The 22574-nt window shown below is 35.6% G+C and overlaps 1 protein-coding gene across 1 annotated transcript in view; it reads left to right on the top strand.

Annotated features, from left to right (window-relative positions):
- Positions 1–13428: 13428 nt before the first annotated feature.
- LOC123667249 (transcription elongation regulator 1-like) overlaps positions 13429–22574 on the top strand; it is a 57132-nt gene continuing 47986 nt past the window's right edge. The window contains exons 1-3 of the mRNA XM_045601207.1: positions 13429–13619; positions 18939–19272; positions 20349–20502. Coding sequence (XP_045457163.1) covers positions 13429–13619; positions 18939–19272; positions 20349–20502 — 679 coding nt within the window. The remainder of the gene's footprint in view (positions 13620–18938; positions 19273–20348; positions 20503–22574) is intronic.

Genomic DNA, 22574 nt, shown 5'->3' with positions numbered 1-22574 from the left:
TAACTGGATGAAGATTAATACCAATAATCTATGGGAGATGGTCCCGCAGCCTGAATTAAATACAGTCTAAAATATGGGTCATGTTTATCTAGCGACAAACGATACAGATTAAATATATTTTTAAGCTTTGAAGGTTACTATCGACTCTTTTAATTACCTGAGGACTTATTGCGATTATTGTTATATAATATATTTCGAGCTTCGATTTAGATGACATTGTGAGTGTACACAATATCGTGAGATACAAAATGACAATCGTGGCATGAAATAGTGTTAATACAGATCAATAATTAAGAAATCATAGTGTGGTATTTTCTCAAAATTTCCTATAGTATCAATTCTTCTAACTCTTCAATTTTACAAAATGAACAAAGCGGTTTCTCGTTACTGAATTTCTACTGGTTACTACACATTTAGATATATTTAAAATTGTTGTTTATAAGCATTGGTCACAGAAAATATTTCGAGTTTGATTTGTATATATCTGACGACGCGCTAGCGCAACGGTCCCAGTGCTGATTGGTCGTTGTTCCGCTGGCGGTTGCGGGTTCGATCGCCGCACACGGTATGCATTTGTATTGGCCATACAGATGTTTGCCGTGGTCTTGTGTGTGTTCATGTATTATGTGTATTTCCGTACCTACGACGCAGAAAAAAATCTTAGTAGGTGCCGTTGACTCTATGGCATTGATTTGTTTATTTATTTATATTTTTCTAATAAATGGTGTTCATATTAAATATAAATTATACTAGCTGCCGATAAAGTTTATCAGATACATTATTTACTGATATACTTCTTCTTAAGGTGCCGTCTCCTTGCGAAGGTTGGCAATCATTGGGGCGATTTCAACTTTTGAGACCGCTGCTCTAAAAAGTGATCTTGTACTCTTCCCGAACCACTGGCGCAAGTTCTTTAGCCACGATATCCTTCTGCGGCCAGGCCTCCTTCTGCCTGCTACTTTCCCCTGAATGATAAGTTGAAGGAGTTTATATTTTTTGGTGTTGCGCATCACGTGTCCAAAATATTCCAATTTCCTCCTCTTTATGGTTGTAAGTATCTCTGTGGCCTTCCCCATTCGTTGTAGCACGGTGGTGTTTCGTACGCGGTCCCTCCAAGATACTACAAGGGATTTATACCTCTAGAATGTAGAGAGAAGTTCTTATCGTCTGTTTCGTTTCAATTAATAATACATTTATAAATAAATATATATATTATTATATTTTTATTTTATTTTATTTATTACACCCACACTCAAGCGGGAAAGTTATTGTAAACTATTGTGTGTGAAACAGGGATTCCAATATTTTCATACAATTTTTATCTGGGCTATCTAGATCCAGATAGATCTATCTGGAATATTCCATACAAATCATCGTTTTTTATTTGGAATTTTCAGCAGGGCCCACAACCCCGGGAGCAGAAAGCAGGGTTACTACAAACTGCGCCAACAGGCTAGTCAAAATTGCTATAACTAACCATGGAACTCTATATTATTTCTGACAAATCTCTATTCGTAATTGTTAATTTTCAAATTGTAGTTTAGTAAATGAGGCGAAACAGGTCTTAATATCCTATTCTACCTTCTGATGTTAAAGCCTATCAGTAACTTATCTGCAGGATAACGTTTATTAATCACTGGTGTAATAGAAAAAAAATCTAAAACTTTTATCAGTTAGATGACGTTAATAAGCCAAATCTAAACAATCAGAAATTTTATTGACAACAGGTGAATTTAGCCCCGTGTAAAATATTTCAGTATTTAATTATTAATAATATTTATGAATTATTGAATATTATTTTATAATATTTCTCAAATCTCAATATTTCCATAGGAAATTTCAGAAATCCGGTTCGTTCTGTGCGAGCAGGTGATTTTAAAAATAGGGACTTCAAGGAAGTTAAAAAATAAATAGTTGACGTTGCTGTTATTGAATTCACGTTCATGATCATCATTCCAGCCTATTGCAGTCCACTGCTGGACATAGGCCTCCACAAACTCGCGCCAAAAATGCGTGCACTCATGTGTGTTGCCCATAGTCACCACGCTGCGCAGGCGGGTTGGTGACCGCAGGGCTGGCTTTGTCGCACCTAAAACGCTGCTGTCTGTCTTTGGCCTGTGTGTTTCAAAGCCAGCGGTTAGATGGTAATCCCGCCATCGGTCGGCTTCTTAAGTTCCAAGGTGGTAGTGGAACCTTATTATCCCTTAGTCGCCTCTTACAACACCCACGGGAAGAGAGGGGGTGGCTATATTCTTTGGTGCCGTAGCCACACAGCACATTTACGTATAAAGATTACGTATAATTCAACGTTACGAGTGACCATATTTTAAACTGTCTGACAAAATATAACGGCAATTCTGTTTATTAGGGAACATTACATTTGCTGTTAAAATAATGCTGTATCGAATATTTCTTATTTATTTATATCAATATTTTTGTTATTTGTAAAAGATGAAAATGATTAAAAATAAAATAAAAATGAATGTTGCTAAGCGCATAACTCGAGAATGGCTCGACCTTCGATCCTTAAGGCCCACGGATTTTTTTTTTTAATTTTTACTATTAACTTTTGACAGAACGAAGGCTACCCGGGCAGCTAGCTAAAAATAAATATAACCTGTATTTTTAGTCTATTGTAATATACTTTTTTATGTAATTATGACAAAAACTTATAAGCAAATATTTTAAAAATATAATAATTATAAATACTAATTGGAATTATTATTTCATATAAGACCTACAGACATATTTACCTTAACACGAATAATTGTGTTTGCTCGCAAACGAATAAAAAACCGACTTCAATTACATCGACAAGTAATACAATGTAGATCGACGAAAAAATAGTCAAGCAACTACGCGTTATCAAAGATTACTTAAAAAGTAGTTATCAGATCTCGATAAAATTTATATGTGACCACATGATAAACATCAGCTTTCGATTAAATTGAAAATTATCAAAATCGGTACACCCAGTAAAAAGTTATTGCGGATTTTCGAGAGTTTTCCTCGATTTCTCTGAGATTCCATCATCAGATCCTGGTTACCTTATCATGGTACCAAACTAGGGATATCTCCTTTCCAACAAAAAAAGAATTATCAAAATCGGTACATCCAGTAGAAAGTTATGCGGTATAATACAGCGTAGGTCGACGAAAAAAGCGTCAAGTAAAAACGCATTATTAGATATAACTCGAAAAGTAGTTGTTAGATCTCAAATAAATTTAAATGGGACCAATCGGCACACACCACCTTTCGATTAAAACAAAATTTGTCGAAATCGGTCTACCCGGTCAAAAGTTCTGATGTAACATACATAAAAAAAAATACAGTCGAATTGAGAACCTCCTCCTTTTTTGGAAGTCGGTTAAAAATCGTCTTATTCTATTAGATATGTATAGAGTATTTATAGAGAGAGATATATAGTGTATATATAGAGTTTTTGATTTAAGTGGATTTTTAAAGAACTTTTTAAAAGTTACTTTTAGCCCCGACGCAAAAAGAGAGGGGTGTTATAAGGTCTATCTGTGTATCTGTGTCTATTTTTTTTTGTGTCGGGGGGTTTTAAAATTATTAATTTAACTTTTTTATGTAGTAACATTTTTGGAAATATCTGGCCTGCTATTGTTTCTAAACGACTATTATTATGAAATTGAAAAGTTTTTTGTTTGTTTGTTTAACTTTAAACGCGCTAATCACAGAAGCTACTTGTTCGAAATGAAACATTCTACTTGTGTTGGATAGCCTATTTACCGATGAAGGCTGTAGACTACCTGTAAATTATTCTTTTTACAGAGCTCTTGTTGCGTGCGCCCGAATTGATAACTTTTAAACATTTCCAAAAAATAAGTCCGCGACAGAATGTCTGTCTGTCTTTTATGCTTAATTCATTATAACCTTTTTTATTGTTATCAAGTTAGTTCCAAAATAATGCATTACTTACGAAGGTGGTTTTATTGACAGAGATATTTATTTGGATAAAGATGTATATGGTATTTGTCTATACTAATATTATAAAGCTGAAGAGTCTGTTTGTTTGAACGCGCTAATCTCAGAAACTACTGGTCCGACTTAAAAAATTATTTCTATGTTAAATAGCCCATTTATCGAGGAAGGCTATAGGCTATATATCATCACGCTAAGATCAATGTGAGCGGAGCACTAATAAGGAATATTTCAAAATCGGGTTTTTTTTTTCAAGTAACTGTTCAACGCGGACGAAGTCGTGGCCAGTGGCTAGTATCACATAAGTCTCTATCCAAATAAATACGTTATTCATCACAAGTTTTTCTTTTTGAACAAATTGTTATCGACGTCATTTGATTACAATGAACATCTTAGAAGATATCATAGTTTTAAAATAACTCTACAACGAATTAATGATCACAAAAAATTTAAATCTGATTTTATTGCATTATTATTAGTCAGGTACACGAATGACACAAATGAAATATACTTCATCAACAAGGCAATTTTATGAAGATAAACTTTTGTTTTTTATAGCATTTAATTTTGATTTTGGACGCATTATTTAGGAGATTTAAAATCAATACCACGTCGCGTTAGCGCAACGGTCACAGCACTGGTTTGTGGCCGTTGCGTTGGCGGTTGCGGGTTCGATCTCCGCACATGACAAACATTCGTATTGGCCGTACAAATGATTGCCGTGGTCTGGTTCATTTATATTACAGCTGACCTAGCCACGCGTTGCTGTGGCTCAGTAATTACAATTTATTAAAATATATGTTAATTCTATATTCAAACGAGCCATCTGTAATCTAGAAATAGAAATACGGTGCCTTCTACCGGATATTTATTTATTTATTTATTTATTACTTCTTGCATAAATATAGTCAAACACTTTTACGCAGTAAAAAAAAAAAGAAAAAACAGCAGTACAGAAATAAAATAAAATAAAAAGTAGTTACAATGAAAACATGCAAAGGCGGTCTTATTGCTTTAAGCAATCTCTTCCAGACAACCCTGGGTAAAAGGAGATTATTAGTAACAAAGTGTGGGATTGTGCAAAAGTAAATAAATATAAATAGAATTATAAATACATAAAAGCATATATACACATAAGCATATCTGTGTAACTTAGATGCCAAACCGCCATCTATTAGGATTTTTTAGAACTAGCCGATAAATACACTTTAAATTCGTATAATAAACATTTAATTTGCAGTAACAAATATTGAGATAAATAATTGAGCTAAGAACTACCCTATCTCCCAAGTTGGACCAAATTACAGATGCTTACAAAATTTGATAAAATTTGGTTCAGTAGTTTCGGAGTTTATCGTAAACATACATTGTGACACGAAATTTTATATATAATATATATAGATTTAGTATAGTCAAAAATCATAAAAACCTTAGTAAATGGGGTAATACACGTACGTACTTAAAGAACTTGCTTTTTAAGATTGCGGCTCGACGTCGGTGACACACGTGAAGCTTACTCATTCTGTATTGCGATGTCGTCGACAGAAGAAGCTTTGTGTTATTTTGGAATTGTATTGTATTACATTTTAAAAACCAAAAAAAAGACGAAATTCGGAAATAATTCATTCTGATTAACTTTACAATCAAAAGTAACAAAAATTTAAAATTTAAATTTAAATACTACAAACGCTGCGCGTCCACGGACTGGCGAAAGATAATTTTATTTTTTGCTCGCAAATGAAAAAAAAAAACCGACTTCAATTACATCGACCAGTAACATCAAATCCGTAGGTAAACGAAAAAACAGTCAAGTAAATACGCATTAACCATAACCATAAACAACATAACCCAAAAACTACTTAATAGATCGCAATTATATTTAAATGGAACTACACGACACACACCACCTTTTGATTAAAACAAAAGTCATAGAAATCGGTCTATCCAGTCAAAAGTTCTGAGGTTCTAAATGGATTTGAGAACCTCGTCTTTTTTTGGAAGTCGGTTAAAAATGGCGGCTCGCGGCTCGCAGTGCTGTCACACGTACGAGCGGAGGCGGGCTACGAGCAAAATTTCAAACTTGTCGGCTTGCCAACAAACTTAGTCGGAGGTTTTAAAGTACGCGTACTTAGGGTGGCACACTGGCGAAAAAGTCGTCGAGCCTCAAGTTCGCGAACTTACTCGTACGTCTATCACACCCTTAATACAAGTGGTTGGCACTTTTTAATATTATTTGACCAAAAAGATTTTATTTCTTTTTTTTTTTAATTAATTAACCTCCTTACTGTGATAGAATTGAAAAGAAGAAGACTAAAATATTCAAATTCAGATTTATTCACAACAGCAATTGTTCCGGCAAGACTCACCACACCATCTACCATGGCCAAAATTTTCAAGTAAACAAAATAAATAACAAAATTTTACAAGTAAAAATCAACACCCAAAACAATTATTAATAATCGCAACTACAATGGCGCTCGTATTGAGGAAAGCTGTATTACCAAAAAACGTATCTCTGTTAAAATGTATCAAGGGACGACCATTGGCAACTACCAGTAATAAAAAAAATACACCACCGCTATGTAAGTATTTCTAAACATTATTTCTGAAAATTTAAAAAATAATGATACGACTTGTTTTTGTGTAGAAATTTCAAAGCATTTATACCGATTTTTAAATAAACGATTATTGTCGAATGCTTTATTAGGATAATGATAATTTAGATTGATTCATAGGCATTTTATCGGTTTTTTTGTTACATGTTACAACTAATTTATATTTAAATTTATATTAAAAAAAAATGTTATATCATTTAGAACTTCTATTCAACGCATTTTGTCCGATTGCTTATACACATGTATATTAAAAAAGTAATGTTAGCATCAGACAACTCAAAATCTCATCATATTGATCAAAAGTGTCAATTAGATTATTACCAATCAGTTGCTTTTAATTTTTACTTATGATCTCTTGCATTTTTAATTGCAGCTGTGCTATTAAGAATTGAATACTAAATACAAGTACTTTAATATTAAAATTTAACCATAGAAACTTATTTTATACTTGATAAAAAATCGTTAAGAATCAAAAAGTTATTGACTAAAACTCGACAAGTTAAGGCAAAAAAAAAGCCAATAAAATATTAAGTTTTTTTGCTAAGTTTTATGTCATAATAAATATTCGACCTTACGGATTGTCGCTGGTGTCGCGTTGTGTTATTTCGGAGAACGGTGGCCGCTGCCGAAGGACCTCCATATATAATACTCGACCCGACCTTCGTTCTTCGAATAGCACTGATCGCCACCAGCTCAACACCGCCGAGTATTATATGTATGGATGTTCTTTGCAGTGGCTCACCGTACCGCGGCGTTCAGCTCCACCGAGGCGCGGCTACCCTGCTGTGGTGACTATTTTTCTCAAAGACGCTTCTATGCTGAGAAAAAGGGTGGAGTGAACAATGAAAAGCAAGGTGCCTGCCCATGTGGACCATGCGGGCCCTGCTGTCCGCCCCCTTGTGGGCCGTGTCGCTGCCCCTGTCCGCCCTGTGGACCCTGTGGACCTTGTGGACCTTGCGGGCCCTGCTGTCCGCCCCCTTGTGGGCCGTGTGGACCGTGTGGTCCATGTCGCTGCCCTTGTCCACCATGTGGTCCTTGCGGGCCATGTGGACCCTGCCCTTGCCCTTGCCCACCCAAATGCCCCCCGCCAAAGAAATGCGAAGCTGGTTTTTGCCCAATGTGTGGTGGACAGCCCTTAGCAGCGTCAATGGCAGCAACTGCTGCATCAGCAGCACCAACACCTGAAGCTCAGAGCCATCAAGGGCTATCTTCAAGAGTTGATTTAAAAGAGAAGAAACCCCGCATGATACCAAACGCTATAAAGATAACACCATGATATTTTGAATGGCTTTTTTATACTTTTAGTTATCCAAATAAATGTTTGAAATTCAGTTACGCCCTGTTCTTTTAATCATCTAATTATTTCAATTCGTACCGAGATATATTATTTTTATAATCTAATATAAAATATCTTATCAATACAAATAAATAAAAGTGGAGCGTCTGTTTGTGATATTAAAAAACCCGCTTTTTACTAGGTATTAGTATAATTTAAAGCTATTTTACAATATTTTAACAAAATAACTTAATTTTAAAAAATATACTCCGTATATACTCTATACAAATAAATATACCAAGAAACCCGCTTTTTACTAAATGCATGTGGATGTATATACAGTACATATACCAAAATAACATTTTGTGTCTGTTTATCTGTCTGTTTGGTCCGGCTAATCTCTGAAACGGCTGGACGGATTTTGACGGGACTTTCACTGGCATATAGCTGATGTAATAGAGGGTAATTTAGGCTACTTTTATTTTAGACATTTTTTATAATTCTTCGAACTGAACAATAGCTTTTTTATTAAATTCTACGCGAACGAAGTCGCGGCTACAATCAGTATAATATAAATTTTTTTATTAATAACTAATTAGCAGGTTCTTAAAAGTTACAGTAGTTTACTCGGGCTTTTCTTTATATTATTGTTTTCATCTTCTTTATGCATGATTGCAGTAATTAATTTTGTACGTTTTCTATATAAATCTATTGTTCACAACAACTTGTATTTTTATTTTAGTATTAAATAGCTTTTCGGGGAGTTAGTTTATTAACGTCGGTCAAAAACGATGGTTCAATATATATTTTATTAAATAAATTTTTGACAGATTTTATTTAATAAAACTCGAACTACAGCTGTAAATATTGCCAACTTCGGTAACATATTATTGCATTGAACTCAATAAAATAAAATTAATGTTATGAGATACTTTATATATATATATACTATGGAAAAGATCTTATAGAAAAAGATACACCATGTACAATGTACATACATTTTTCAGTCGCCGCTGTGTCAAGAAGCTGCTTAAGAAGGTCATACTCCACGGTAATAAAGACAACTAGGTCAGTTTTCCACTTGCAACGCAGCAAACGAAGGAGTGACTGTTTATGGCGTTGTGGATGTAGGAAAAAAAGTGATTGCACATGTCTGCCACCACCATGCAATACACCCCCTCGCTGTATCCAATACATGACTGGCTACTATTATTACCCATATGGAACATGGTTCTGTGGTCCATACCACGTGGCTGGGAGTTGTCCAGTTGGCGCTAAAGGTCCATGCCCATGTCCCAAATGTTGTGTTGGATGTGTTTGTCCTGCTCTAGATTCAGAGAAAACTAAAGCAGACATGCCAATTGAAAAATGTACATTAAAAGCGGATACATTCCCTGCAGTACTACATTGTCAAACAATGTCTAAATCACAAGAAAAAGAAGAACGAAAATCAGATAAAAATGAGACGGATTGTAAGTTCGAACAGAAGAGTATGCCCCCAGTTCTATCTTCTAAGTTGCTATAGGAGCTAGAATACAAAGTTCATATACTGTATCCCAATCTAAGCCAGATTCTAACTCATAAAATACAACTAAATTCCATGGTATCAGATGGTTTTACTACAGTTATGAAAGTATAGCTAATGCATTCCATCAAGCTAAATTCAAAACAGTAAGTGCTTAAAAAAGACTCTTGTAAGATGAAATGAATTAAAACTTTTTTAGAGAACATTTAAAGGCCCTAATAAGTACCGGATTTTTAATCGAATACCAACTTCAATGTTCTATTTTAAGTCTTTAATGATTTTTTTAACTAATTACTTAACAAGTAATGTTTTAATTTCATAAAATGTTTAAAAGAAAATGTATAAAGTAAAAATATTCAATCGTTTTATTTATTTAGCTTCCTTATTAATATTTAGTAGGTACTAACATAAAATAACGGCTAGTTTGTTGTACTTTTCCAATTAGATGAAAAATCTCATATTTCAATTAATAGTTCCTGTAAAGTAAGAGTTGAAACAGTCGAATTGCATCTATTCGAGATTATATATTACTGTTATAACCTATAGACGTCCCAAAGTTAGACAATTACTGTTTCAAATAGAGAAGAGTCACACAATATTGCACCAAATCACAGTAGTTTTAGCCTTTAATTCTGAACCCGTGACTATCTGGTATTGATTTAGGTGTGTGGCAAAAATTTGTGCCATCATTCTAAAAATTATCCTCAGAAACAAAGAAACCACTAGGACAAAATCAAAAGTACAAAATAAAAGAAGAAATAAACGCTTTACATTCAATGACCCCTCGTAAGATTTTCTACTGTGTCAGGGATGCGGAAATACACACAGTACACAAACACAAACGTCATGACCACGACAAACATTTATGTAGCTGATACGAATTTCTGTCGTGAGCGGGCATCGAGTACGCGACTGCTGCACCAACGCGTCAATAAAATACTAAATTAGAATATATTACATTCGGTATAGTTTTATAATAATTAATGATTATACAACAATGCTTTCAGTGCACAATGCAATGAAGAGAAGTCTGACTAAGCGTATACAGAAATCAACAGCTTCACCGACGTCGAAAACTAAAGACATGAAACTTCAAAGAGAAGCTATCAAGTTCAATCATAAAATTTCCAAAAGCATATCCTGCCCCAGCCTTAATTCAAGAACAGTTGAAAAGAATTTCGTTTTACGACAAACTTCATCAGCATTTGTTTTCAGAGAGTGCAAATCACTCTTTCAGAAATGCAGAACACTTACGAATTGCATGGAAATTAATTTAATTCAAATAAGAGCTGCTTCTACCAGCGCAGCAGAAAAAACTGCAAGTGCAGTTAAAAATATGGGCAGTGTCTGTGCTTGTCCATCACCAAATTGTTGCCTTCCTCCACCTTGTAATACGCCTGCTAAGTGCATTCAATACATGACAGGTTATTATTACTACCCATATGGCACTTGGTTTTGCGGTCCATACCACGTGTCTACAGGTTCATGTCCGTGTTCGGGCCCAGTGAAACCAGGTGGACCCTGTCCAGGAGACCTGTGTGCTCCAGTATGCTGTAAACCACTTAGCTGCTGTGGGGTTTGTGGCGTGGGTGGTCCATTTCATCAAAATAATACCAACAACGCTTATAACCCTTGGCATTTTAATTCCGCCAATATGTACAGCTCTTATAATACATATACAACGAATCCGTATATGGATTATAATTCTTATAATCACTATAACTCATATACGCCATATGGGTACTATAATTCATATGATGTGACGCCACCAAGTTTTGGGCCATGTTTTAACGTCCCCATAACTCCTATCCCAGTCACTCATCCGATGACATCCGAATCCATTCAAACGAATACTGAAAGATCTCCAGCAAAAAGTTCAATAAGCTGGCCTTTATCTAAAGCTAATATTAATCAAGATACAAAAATGTCTTCATCTAAAAATGCTATCAGCAACACACCCTGTGCTAAAAATCTCACACCAAAGCCATTACGTTCCTCTCCACCTTCAAGCTATTACTCAAAATCGAATCTATCTAAAACAAATCCCTATACAAAGCCAAGAATCAATGCGCGCACTTTACAATCATCAAATTCAATTGGAATCTGTTATTTTTCAACTAATTGTATAAAGAATTATGTTAGTAAAGGCGAAAGGCTATTAACGAATCCAGTAAATAAAAATCAATCAAGTTATTATAGAAAGAAAAGTTTAAACGATAACGGAGTCAAGAATAAATCTTTTAATTATTGGAGTCTTCTAAATAATGAAAATGACGTGAAAAGACATCCTTGACTTAAAGCTATTCAAAGAAAAAGTAAGATACATAAGCTTTGGTTCCATAATAAAAATTAACAACATATAACCAGGAAAATTTATATTTCTTCACATAGATCATTTTCAATACAATGTAAACGATAAAATAAGTGAAAAAAAATAAAAATTAATAAAAAAATATAATCATTTATTTTATATGCAACAACCGACTTCAATTACATCGACAAGTAATAAAACGTAAGTAAAAATTAATAAGCGTACTAGTCGTCACTACGATTTTTGAGGGTTCCCCTCGACTTCTCTGGGATCCCATCATCAGATCCTGGTTTCATTATCATGGTATATATATATTATGTATGTTCAGGAATAACTTCGTCGTTTATGAACCGATTTTGATAATTTTTTTTTTTTTTGGAAAGGAGATATCCCAATGGTGGGGTATATATAAATATCTTTTTTGAAGTCGGTTATTAAAACACCATTAAAATTAATATTAAGTACAAGAAGTCATTAAAATGTTCGGCATTATTTGTTGTTTGTACTTATTATGCACTCGGAATATCGAATTTTACAGATTAGATTAAACATTTGAATCGCTGAAAACCTATTGTATTGAAAAGATATCATTGTTTCATCGTCATTACATAGATAAAAACAAAGTCACTCCCCGCTGCCTGTATGCTTAGATCTTTACAACTACGTAACGGATTTTGATGCGGTTTTCTTTAGTAAGTAAAGCGATATCAGAGGAAGCTTTATAAATATAATACATGCATAATGTAGTGGAGGAACATTGATAGTTTTTGCAACCGTACGAAGCCGGGACGGGTCGCTAGTTACATAGTATAAAACAAAGTCGTTTCCCACTGTCTGTATACTTAGATCTTTTAAACTACGTGGCGGACTGATGCGGCTTTCTTTAATAAATAGAGTGATTTAAAAGGAAAGTTTATATGTATACAACATGCATAATATAGAACACACTTATAGTTTGAACACACGTATAGAGGTATATGATGTGATGCTGTAAATAAATATTTTTTTTTTTTACGTTTACATTGCAAATATTTTTATTTTATTTTATATTTAGTATCAGCATTACACCCGTTCGAAGCAGGGATGGGTCGCTAGTCATCATTCATCATCATTAGAGCCTATACAGTCCACTGCTGGACATAGGCCTCCACAAGTTTACGCCAAAAATAACGTGAACTCATGGGTCGCTAGTATTTTTATCAAATATATATTTAGATACTAGCTAAAATAAATGACTTTACATGTTTAACGTAATTCTTTAACTGGCATTACTTTTTTATATATGAACCGATTGACATGAAACAAACACTACATGTTAAGCTTGCCACAATATAGTAAAAACTGTGATTAGCGTGTACAAACGCACAGAGAAACAGACAAACAGACAAAAATTCTGACAATCATTGTTTTAGGTGCTATTTGCCCTGATAAAAGTCTCAATAATATATTTTTTCATATATCTTAAATGTACAGACAGCGACCCGTTACATTTTTATTATATGTATTGAAGATATACGTAAAAATCCAAAGTTGTTATTTAGCGAAATACAAAAACCGAGTTTTAAAAATCGATTTTCATGATATGTATGTATTATAGTGGAATCACTAGCGAAGCTACCGGCCGCCATTTTGGGAACTATGTTGATTCCGCCATTGCAAAATGTGGTCGGTGTGTTTGCCAAAGAACTTATAATTTAGGCTTGATTTAGGCATGCGGACATAACTTTTTGTGAATATACAGTGTTAGTTATTAAAAATGGAAGACGACTATATGAATGCGCAAGACTCGGGTATGAACGATGTTATGAATCGCGGTAGTGAAGGAAATGATACTATAAGTGATGCTTCCAAAGACTTTCCTGATTCCACTGGATATGAGGACAGTTTTGATGATGAAGACGGTGGAAACAGCTTCCGAGGCGGTCGCGGCGGCCGCGGAAACTTTAGGTGAGATTTTAATTCATATATGTCGCGAAAATTACATGCTAACAAATTTCGCTTCCGTCTTGATATTATGGCACTAAATGATAACTTAAAACTTAACTATATTCTTATATATTTTGTTTAAACTTAATTTAACTTGATGTTCAAACTTAAAAATTAATTATTCTCATATGTAGATGTAGATACAGTTATTAATCTTTGAGTACTTACAGTTTTTATAATCAATAACCGCGTCATTTATTGATCAATCAAATCGCCATCGAATTATAATTTCAACTACAAATTTCTTTCTAAATTTTTTTAATAAGTAACGATAAGAAATAAAATTTAATGATAAGAAGAGTAATATGTTGGTTGGTTGGTTTAAAATGTTCATTATAATTATTTATACAGTTGATATGTGTTTTGTCAAGGCTATTTGTAATGTGTGACTTATGTGTAATTTGAATGTGTATATAATTATATATGTATGCTTATTTCAATGATATTAAATATAATTTTCTTCTAAAAGGTTTTGTATGTTGAAAGGATATAAGTATAGATTAGTGCCCGGCGGTTTCATCTGCGTTAAATTGACGAAATAATGTACAAAATATTATATAGCCTAGAGCCTTCCTCAATATATGGACTATACGATACAAAAAATAATTTTTCAATTTGAACCAGTTGTCCCTTTAATTAGCACATTCTAACAAACAAATAAAATCTTCAGCTTTATAATATTAGTATGATTTTTTTTTATCGCTTCAACCTGTAATATTCCCCATGTATGAGAAGGATTAGTGCTTAATCCACTATGTTACTCCATTGCGGGTTGGCAGATATATTGCCTACTATGAGTAACAATCACTATCAGGTGTACATGATAAAAATTGGGACCGATGGCTTAACATACTGTCTGAGGCACGGTGGAGAGACCCACAAGGACTAACAACCAGACCGGAAATAAACATTTGTGTAAACACAAATATCCACTCAGAGCGGGAATCGAACCTGCGACCATCGGTGTTTAGGTACCGCCGACACGGCAAACGCACCTTTACACCAGAGCGGTTGTGTTGTATCAACTCTACAATTATATGTATCATAGCAACAAATGATTAGTGATTGATATTATGGGCGTTTTTGATCTGTTGTGGATCACTCTGTTTGACAGAGCACAGCATCCAATCGATACTAGTTAATGATATATTATTCTTTTTTCAACATCGAATCATATTTATAACAAATCATGTCATAATGGCTTATGTTACTGCCTGCTGTTAAAGTCGTTAAATTCGTAACTTATTTACAAGATAAATAAAATAGGCTCTATTTCTATAAAACCTTTTGGCAAATCGCTTAAGATTAAATATCTAAAACCAGGTTTCCGTGTTCAATATCATCATCATTACAGCCTATACAGTCCACTGCTGGACATAGGCCTCCACAAGTTTACGCCAAAAATAACGTGAACTCATGTGTTTTGCCCATAGTCACCACGCTGGGCAGGCGGGTTGGTGACCGCAGTACTGGCTTTGTCGCACCGAAGACGCTGCTGCGCGTCTTCGGCCTTTGTATTTCAAAGCCAGCAGTTGAATGGTTATCCCGCCATCGGTCGGCTTCTTAAGTTCCAAGGTGGTTGTGGAACCTTGTTATCCCTTAGTCGCCTCTTACGACACCCACGGGAAGAGAGGGGGTGGCTAAATTCTTTAGTGCCGTAGCCACACAGCATATCCGTGTTCAATAATCATTTATTAATTAATTATGATATTATTGAGCTTGTTGCTTTTGTATGAGCCTAGTATTACGGACGGGCCTATTGTCGTAGTTAGCACGCTTTTTGTTTCAAGAATTATGTGTTCGATTCTCATCTAGAGTCGATGTGTAATATTTATATATGTATACTAGCTGACTCTGCAAAGGTTATCTTGCCACTAAACACTATTTAAAAATAGGGGTTGGTGGTAAAAGGGTGAAAATTTAGGGTTGTATGTATTTTCAATGTCAAATCATAATAAAATAAAAAATAAATAATTTATCTAAAAATTAAAAAAAAATTTAGGGGTGGACTAAGCTTAGCATTTATGGGGGATGAAAAATAGATGTTGTTCGATTCTCAGACCTACCCAATATGCACACAAAATTTCATGACAATCGGTCTGTCATTAATTTACCTACCGTAGGAACGAACTAAGTACAGGTACATAATTATACTACACACATAAAGGATATGAGTTACTATGTACAAATGCGTCTTCGGTGCGACAAAGCCAGCCCTGCGGTCACCAACCCGCCTGCCCAGCGTGGTGACTATGGGCAACACACATGAGTTCACACCATTTTTGGTGTGAACTTGTGGAGGGCTATGTCCATCAGTGGACTGTAATAGGTTCAAGTGAGTGAGTGAGTGATGTACAAATGATAAATGCTTTGCGAAAACTTAAGACTTTGTATATTTTTGTAAATACAAAAGTGTCCCATCAAATTATTAATGCCAAGCCAGTATATATGGTCACTGACCAACCATAGACGAAAGTTGCTGGAAGAGATTGCTTTTTAGCAATTAGGCTGCCTTTTGTACATATTTCTACTGTTTATTGTTAATTTTTTTTTTCTTGGTGTACAATAGTGTTGTTATTATTAAAAAAAAAAAGGTGAGGTTAAAAGAAAATGCATGATAAGAAGTAGATTAATTAAAATTCCTTTTATTTGCTGTAACTTTTCATTTAATTTCAATATTAACACTACTTCAATAATAGCTTGCGGAGGTTTTGGCTAAATCTGATTCTTATTAAAATCTAAATTATCAATACTTAAATTCGATATAGGGTAGGGTGAATACCCCACCTTGCCCCATCGTGGGTATGACTACCTGACTAATCTCTGTGAGGCTTAGCTTCTAGATGTCACTGATGGATTTGATCAGGGAAAGATCTTTAAAATAGTTTGTTTTTTATTATTATGACAGCATATTGGTGTAGCAGTTGTTGTTGCATTGGTAAGTTCAATTCCCGCTTGTTGCAAATATTTTTATAGACAACAGATTTTTACTATGGTCTGGATGTCTGTGCTATTGGAGTGTGTTTGTTTGACTTCCGACGAAGGAGTACATCCTGGTATCCTGTTGTGTGTGAAGCGTTTATAATAATATATTTTTTTTACTATAGTGTAATAAAATCCGTCCTCCTGATGGTACGAAATAACCGTAGCCTATGGATGCTTACTACGTCAGAACATAAGAGCATTGCCTTCCTATAAGTTTTCAACTTTAATTGTACTTACAGTTTTATAGTATATCAATTACAAATAAATTCTCACTTATGATTAATATGTTCTAAATAAGACAAATGTTGAAAATCCACACTGAAAAGGGCTTGTTTCACGAGTTGTTGATAAAAACTATCGTATAAATATGTTACGATTAAACTAGGAGGAGGCTAACAGCAGGAGCTAGAATAAGCCATTAGAATTTGTTTTACCTCAATTAATAGAGTACAACTTTTAGATACATATTTACAAAGAGAAATGTCTCATAAATACAGTGGAATTTGATGGTGAAAAAGAAACACATAAAAACTTTTATCTGTTGGATATCATCATCCTTCAAATAGCGTTATCCACTACTGGTGAAATAGGCCCTAAACAGTGCCATATGATTATGTATATAAAATATTAGAAAGTAGTAATTGCGGAGTTCCTTGCCAATTCTTTTCTGCAGAATCTACATTCCGAATCAGTGGTGGCATCACATAAATTTATTAATTTACTAAAACTAAAAAAATATATTAAATAAAAATAAAAAGTCTCTTATTTCTGATTTTCTGCATAAAATTAATTTACAAATTTTGGTAAAAAAACATTATGCTGTTGGCAAAAACGGAAACAATTTATCAATTAATCAAAAGTACCTATTTATGCACCAGAACCCTCTGAGGTGAATGATTGCCATATGATTCTATCTTGAGCCTTCCAAACTCAGTTAGGCCCTACTATTTCCACTACATCATCTGCCCAGCGTGCTAGTGGCCAACCTCTCCTGCTTTTGCTCTCTAGACCTTTCCATGGGATGACCACCTGTCATCCTCTAGTCTGGCAACGTTTTTTTTTTTTTTTTTTGATATCGCAGGGTAACCCATTTACAGGTGATATCCAGGATGCCCGGGTAGGCATTCCTAGACCGTATGTCGGCTTAGCACTTGGGGGTGCACTACCGACCAAAACCCCTGCGGTAGCCTTCAGCCGCTTTAATTGGAGGGTCCCGGATCTGCAGGCAACAGGATCCCTCCAGCGACAGGCTAGCCTCGGCGAAAAGACCAGACTTCTCCTCCATGGGAAGTCTGGCGACGTGGCCAGCCCATTTCCATTTAAGTTTCTGGGCCTGGCAATTTATTAAAACTAATATAATATTGATATGTAAAATAATGTTTCAGTAGTGCTATTGTAGGCTTCTGGGATAAAGTAATTTTAAAATTTTTGTCTAATAAGATCACTCTTAGTGATATAAAAAATAATAATAACACCTCATCCTCAATGCTTAATAAGACCGCTTTGCCATTTAGTTATGTCATAATATTATTGTTTTCCTTCATGTATATTTGTAAATGGGCAATTAAGTATTAAATAAATAAACAAAAACTTAAAATAGTAAGCTAAGTTCTTCTAATTTATGAGTTCCTGATATCTTATTGTTAAAAAAATAGTATTAATTATATAATGTTAATGGTCTATTATTTATTATTGATATAGACATGGACATAGATATTAATCTATTGGCTCATACTTGGATAACTTCGTACATTGTACAGGTCGCAAAAAGAACATAGTTTGGTTCAGTATAAAAATACAAATAAATATAATGTAAAAGCTTATAGTACTCATGGAGGTAGGGTACAGCAGGAAATGTCGTGCTCATAATCAGCCCGACTGGGGAAGTACCTCGACATGACAGAAGAACACAGCTAACTACTGCTCTCAAGCACTATTGTTTTCTAGTGTTGAGTAAGGTGGTCAGAACTTCTAGGGCGGGACGAGGGTAGGGTCGGCAACGCGTTTGTGATGCTGTCTATAAGCTACAGTAATCGCTTACCATCGGGTGATCCATAAGCTTGTTTCCGACATACTCGACATAGTTATACAAACTTGCAATTTGTAAATGCAAAATCCTTTGTAGCATTTTATTATACATGCGAACACCATAACCTAAAAAAGAGTAATATTACAAAGTTAGATATTTATCTAACTTAGATAGATAAGGTACAAAACAAGTACAGAAAACATCCAGACAAACCTCAAATTAATCAATTAATGTCTAAAATTACGTTATTTGTTTTCTTTCAATAGAGGGCGCGGTCGTGGACCACCTCCAGGCTGGATGAACGGTCCACCACCTCCGATGCGCTTCCGAGGCAGAGGCTATGGACCAGGTGGGCCCCCCATGAGGGGACGAGGCTTTTTCAGAGGACGCGGTGGGCCACGCTTCGGCCCAAACAATGGACCGAACTTTGATAACAATTGGGGCCCGATGGGGCCCCCTCCTCCCGGTATGATGGGCGGCCCACCTCCCTTCGGCCCACCCCCGGGTATGATGCCTCCTGGGGGTCCGATGGGGCCACCTCCGAATATGATGGGGCAGCCACCTCCATTTGGACCTCCGGGAATGCCACCACCGAATATGGTAAGTGTCTTAAGGTTTATTTGTAATCTTTTTTTTTTATAATTTCTATTAGATTTATATCGAAACTTTATATTTTTGAAATATTTGGTTTTGCGCTGTTTTGTGTTTGCTTTTCTGTTTCTTTGGGGGTTGCGGGTTCGACCGCACATGGCAAACATTTGTATTGGTCAGACAGATGTTTGTCGTGGTCTGGGCATTTGTGCTCGTGTATTGTGTATTTCCGGACCTGTGACAAAGGAGAAAATCTTAGTGAGGGCCATTAAGTGTGTCTGGCATTCAGCCTGTAACGTCCCACAGCTGGGCTGCTGGGCATAGGCCTCTTTCTCCATATAAGAGAAGATCCTTCTCCTTCGTTAAGTGTCAGTCGTTCATTGTTATTATTAACTTTAAACATTGATATAAAAGTTGACTTTTTCAACGTACACTTAAATGCAGAAATATGATGGTACCTATCTCTCGTACTAAGCCACCGCACTCTGGTACTGTGCTTCGATTTTACGTAAACACTAGTACTACGTTGCCTACTCCAGGAACAGACGACCCTGTCTCTATGTTAAACGTATTTATTTAAATACTGGCTGTGCCTGCGAACTCTTCCGGAAATTTAACAAAAAAGTTATTTTTTAGTTCGCAAAGTTATAAAATAAATAAATTTCTAAAAAAAAAGTAGTTTAAGTTACTCCTTACTATATCAACTATCTGCCAGTGAAAATTCCGTCAAAATCGATCCAGCCGTTTCCGAGATTAGCCGGAAACAGACAGGCAGACAGACAAAATTTTAAAAAATGTCATTTTAGTACAAGCGCCGTGTTATACATTCATATGTATTTAGTAAAGAGCGGTTATTTTAATATTACAAGCAGACACTCCAATTTTATTTATTTGTCTAGACTAGATGTGCTTTGCGGTTTCACCTTCGCTTCACTTTTCTCGGGAAATAGACTAGCAAACAAAAACGATTTTTTTTTTTAATTCTAAGCAGTTCCTGAGTTTACCCCGTTTAAACAAAAAAAAAAAAATCAGCTTTATAATATTAGTATAGATAATTAAAATACATAAATAAATTGTTCCACCAGCCTGCCCCAGAGCTGTGGGTGGAGACGAAGTCAGACGAGGGCAAGTCGTACTACTACCACGCTCGGACCCGTGAGACTACGTGGACCCGGCCCCAGGAGGGGCCCACGTGCAAGGTCATCACACAGGCCGAGATGGAGTCCATGGCTGTTACAGGTATTTTTCTGATATTTTATAGTTTATCGGGGAAAACCCTCCCATTGATTAGGTTAAAAGTTGCAGTGCGCGTCTAGGGTGTTTTTAATTGGGGTATTTCACGGGAAGTTTAAAATAACTTAACAGCTAGGTCGGCTCACCTGATGTTTTGCGGTTACCGTAGCCTATAGACGCCTGGAAAACCAGAAGCATCGCAAGCGCGTTGCCGACCCTACCCCTGATCGCCCCAGGAGTCTGGTCACCTTATTACAACACTGCTTGAAAGTAGTATTATATAGCTGTGATCTTCTTGTTGTCATCATCATCATTACAGCCTGTACAATCCACTGCTGGACATAGGCCTCCACAAGTTTACGCCAAAAATAACGTGAACTCATGTGTTTTGCCCATAGTCACCATGCTGGGCAGGCGGGTTGTTGACCGTTCTTCTTGTTGTGCTAGAAGTATATTCTGGCTTACCAGTGAATATTAAGACCAGTCATCATCATCATTTCAGCCTATCGCAGTCCACTGCTGGACATAGGCCTCCACAAGTTCGTGCCAAAAATGGCGCGAACCCATGTGTTTTTATGTGTTAAGACCAGTGCTAAAATAAACGAAATCTTTTAGATCTATAGTACACATTACACCCTAACTAATAATAAGGTTGTTGTTTTAACAAGTTGTTTATTATTAGTTAGGTGTTCAAAATCTAAAGCAGATCCTCTGGGGAAGTATTCTAAACTTACCGAAGATCACAGCTATACAATATTCCTGTCGAGTAGTGCTTTTCCTGTGACTCACCACACGAAGCTAAACTGAGTAAAGTGACCAGAGGTCCTGGGGAGGGTCAGAGGTAACGTTACCAAAGTGCTTGAGATGGTCTTGTGTCTCAGGTGTCTATAGGCACCAGTAATCGCTTATGAGGCGGACAGTTAGCAGAAAAAAATTAAGTTCATTTAAAAAAAATAGTAATAATAGGGAATAAACTTTCGAGAAACACTACGTCTACGTAAAAATTAATTTATGAGCTAATACCGGCGTAATATATAAATCAGTGATGAAACGGATAGCAGTTTGGCCGGATACCGGATACCGGATATTCGGCCAACCATGTGGCCGAATAGCCGAATATCCGGCGGAACTTAGCTGTTTGGTTTATCGCACACACTCGCCTTTCTTCCCGTGGGGGTCGTAAAAGGCGACCGAGGGATAAACCTGGCTCAAAATCATCAGGGTCCTGGAGAAGGAAAACTTCATTTGAAACCCGGAATGGGGTCTCCGTCAAGCATTCGTGGCATAGCTCTAAAATGCGAAAGACTCCTGCAGCCGAACTGGCTCAACGCGTATCGACTTGTCGTTCCTGTGGGTCTAGCCAGTGAGGTCGAGAGGGTGGCGCAGAGCTTAGGCAACTCTGCGTTTTTCTGAAGAGTGTCCTAGGCGACACAGTGTCTTTCTGACACTGTCTTAATCGTCTGCAATAGACGGACTAAGGCCGATGATGATGATACTGAATTACTATCAGTAGATAGTTACCGGATATCCGTTTCATCTCTAATACTAGTAATACCAGTTTCATTGTAATTTTATCATGAATATTAATTATTTAATATGAATAATTAAACGTGCGTTTGCGATATATTGATCTATCCATATGAATGAAAATAAATCGTCGATCTGTCAGTGTGTACCATGTGCATAATTTCGTTCGTTTATTGTCAAAGCGAGGTTTATACAATATTAGCCGACATGGCGAACTTCGTACCGCTTTATATTTTTCATTTTTAAATATAATAATTACATTTAGCAAAATAAAATACAGCCTATCTTTTAATTTGGACTAAACGGGACACGGTGTGCAAATTTCATTAAAATCTGTTAAGTAGTTTAGGAGTCCATTACGGACAAACAACGTGACGCGTAATTTATATATATTAAGATAAAAGAGAAAAAACCTAGTATATTATCGTCACGAAAAATATGGCGGTACGAACTTCTGCGGGCAAGATAATTTATTATTTAGATTAGTATTTTATTATTAATTATTGCATATGTGTCATATACACACGCATATTGATATTGAATTTAATTCA

The sequence above is a fragment of the Melitaea cinxia genome, chromosome 27 (genome assembly GCF_905220565.1).
Source record: "Melitaea cinxia chromosome 27, ilMelCinx1.1, whole genome shotgun sequence".
Taxonomy (NCBI): Eukaryota; Metazoa; Arthropoda; class Insecta; order Lepidoptera; family Nymphalidae; genus Melitaea; species Melitaea cinxia.
The sequence above is the reverse complement of the archived record's forward strand: the minus strand, read 5'-3'. Positions and strand labels throughout refer to the sequence as shown.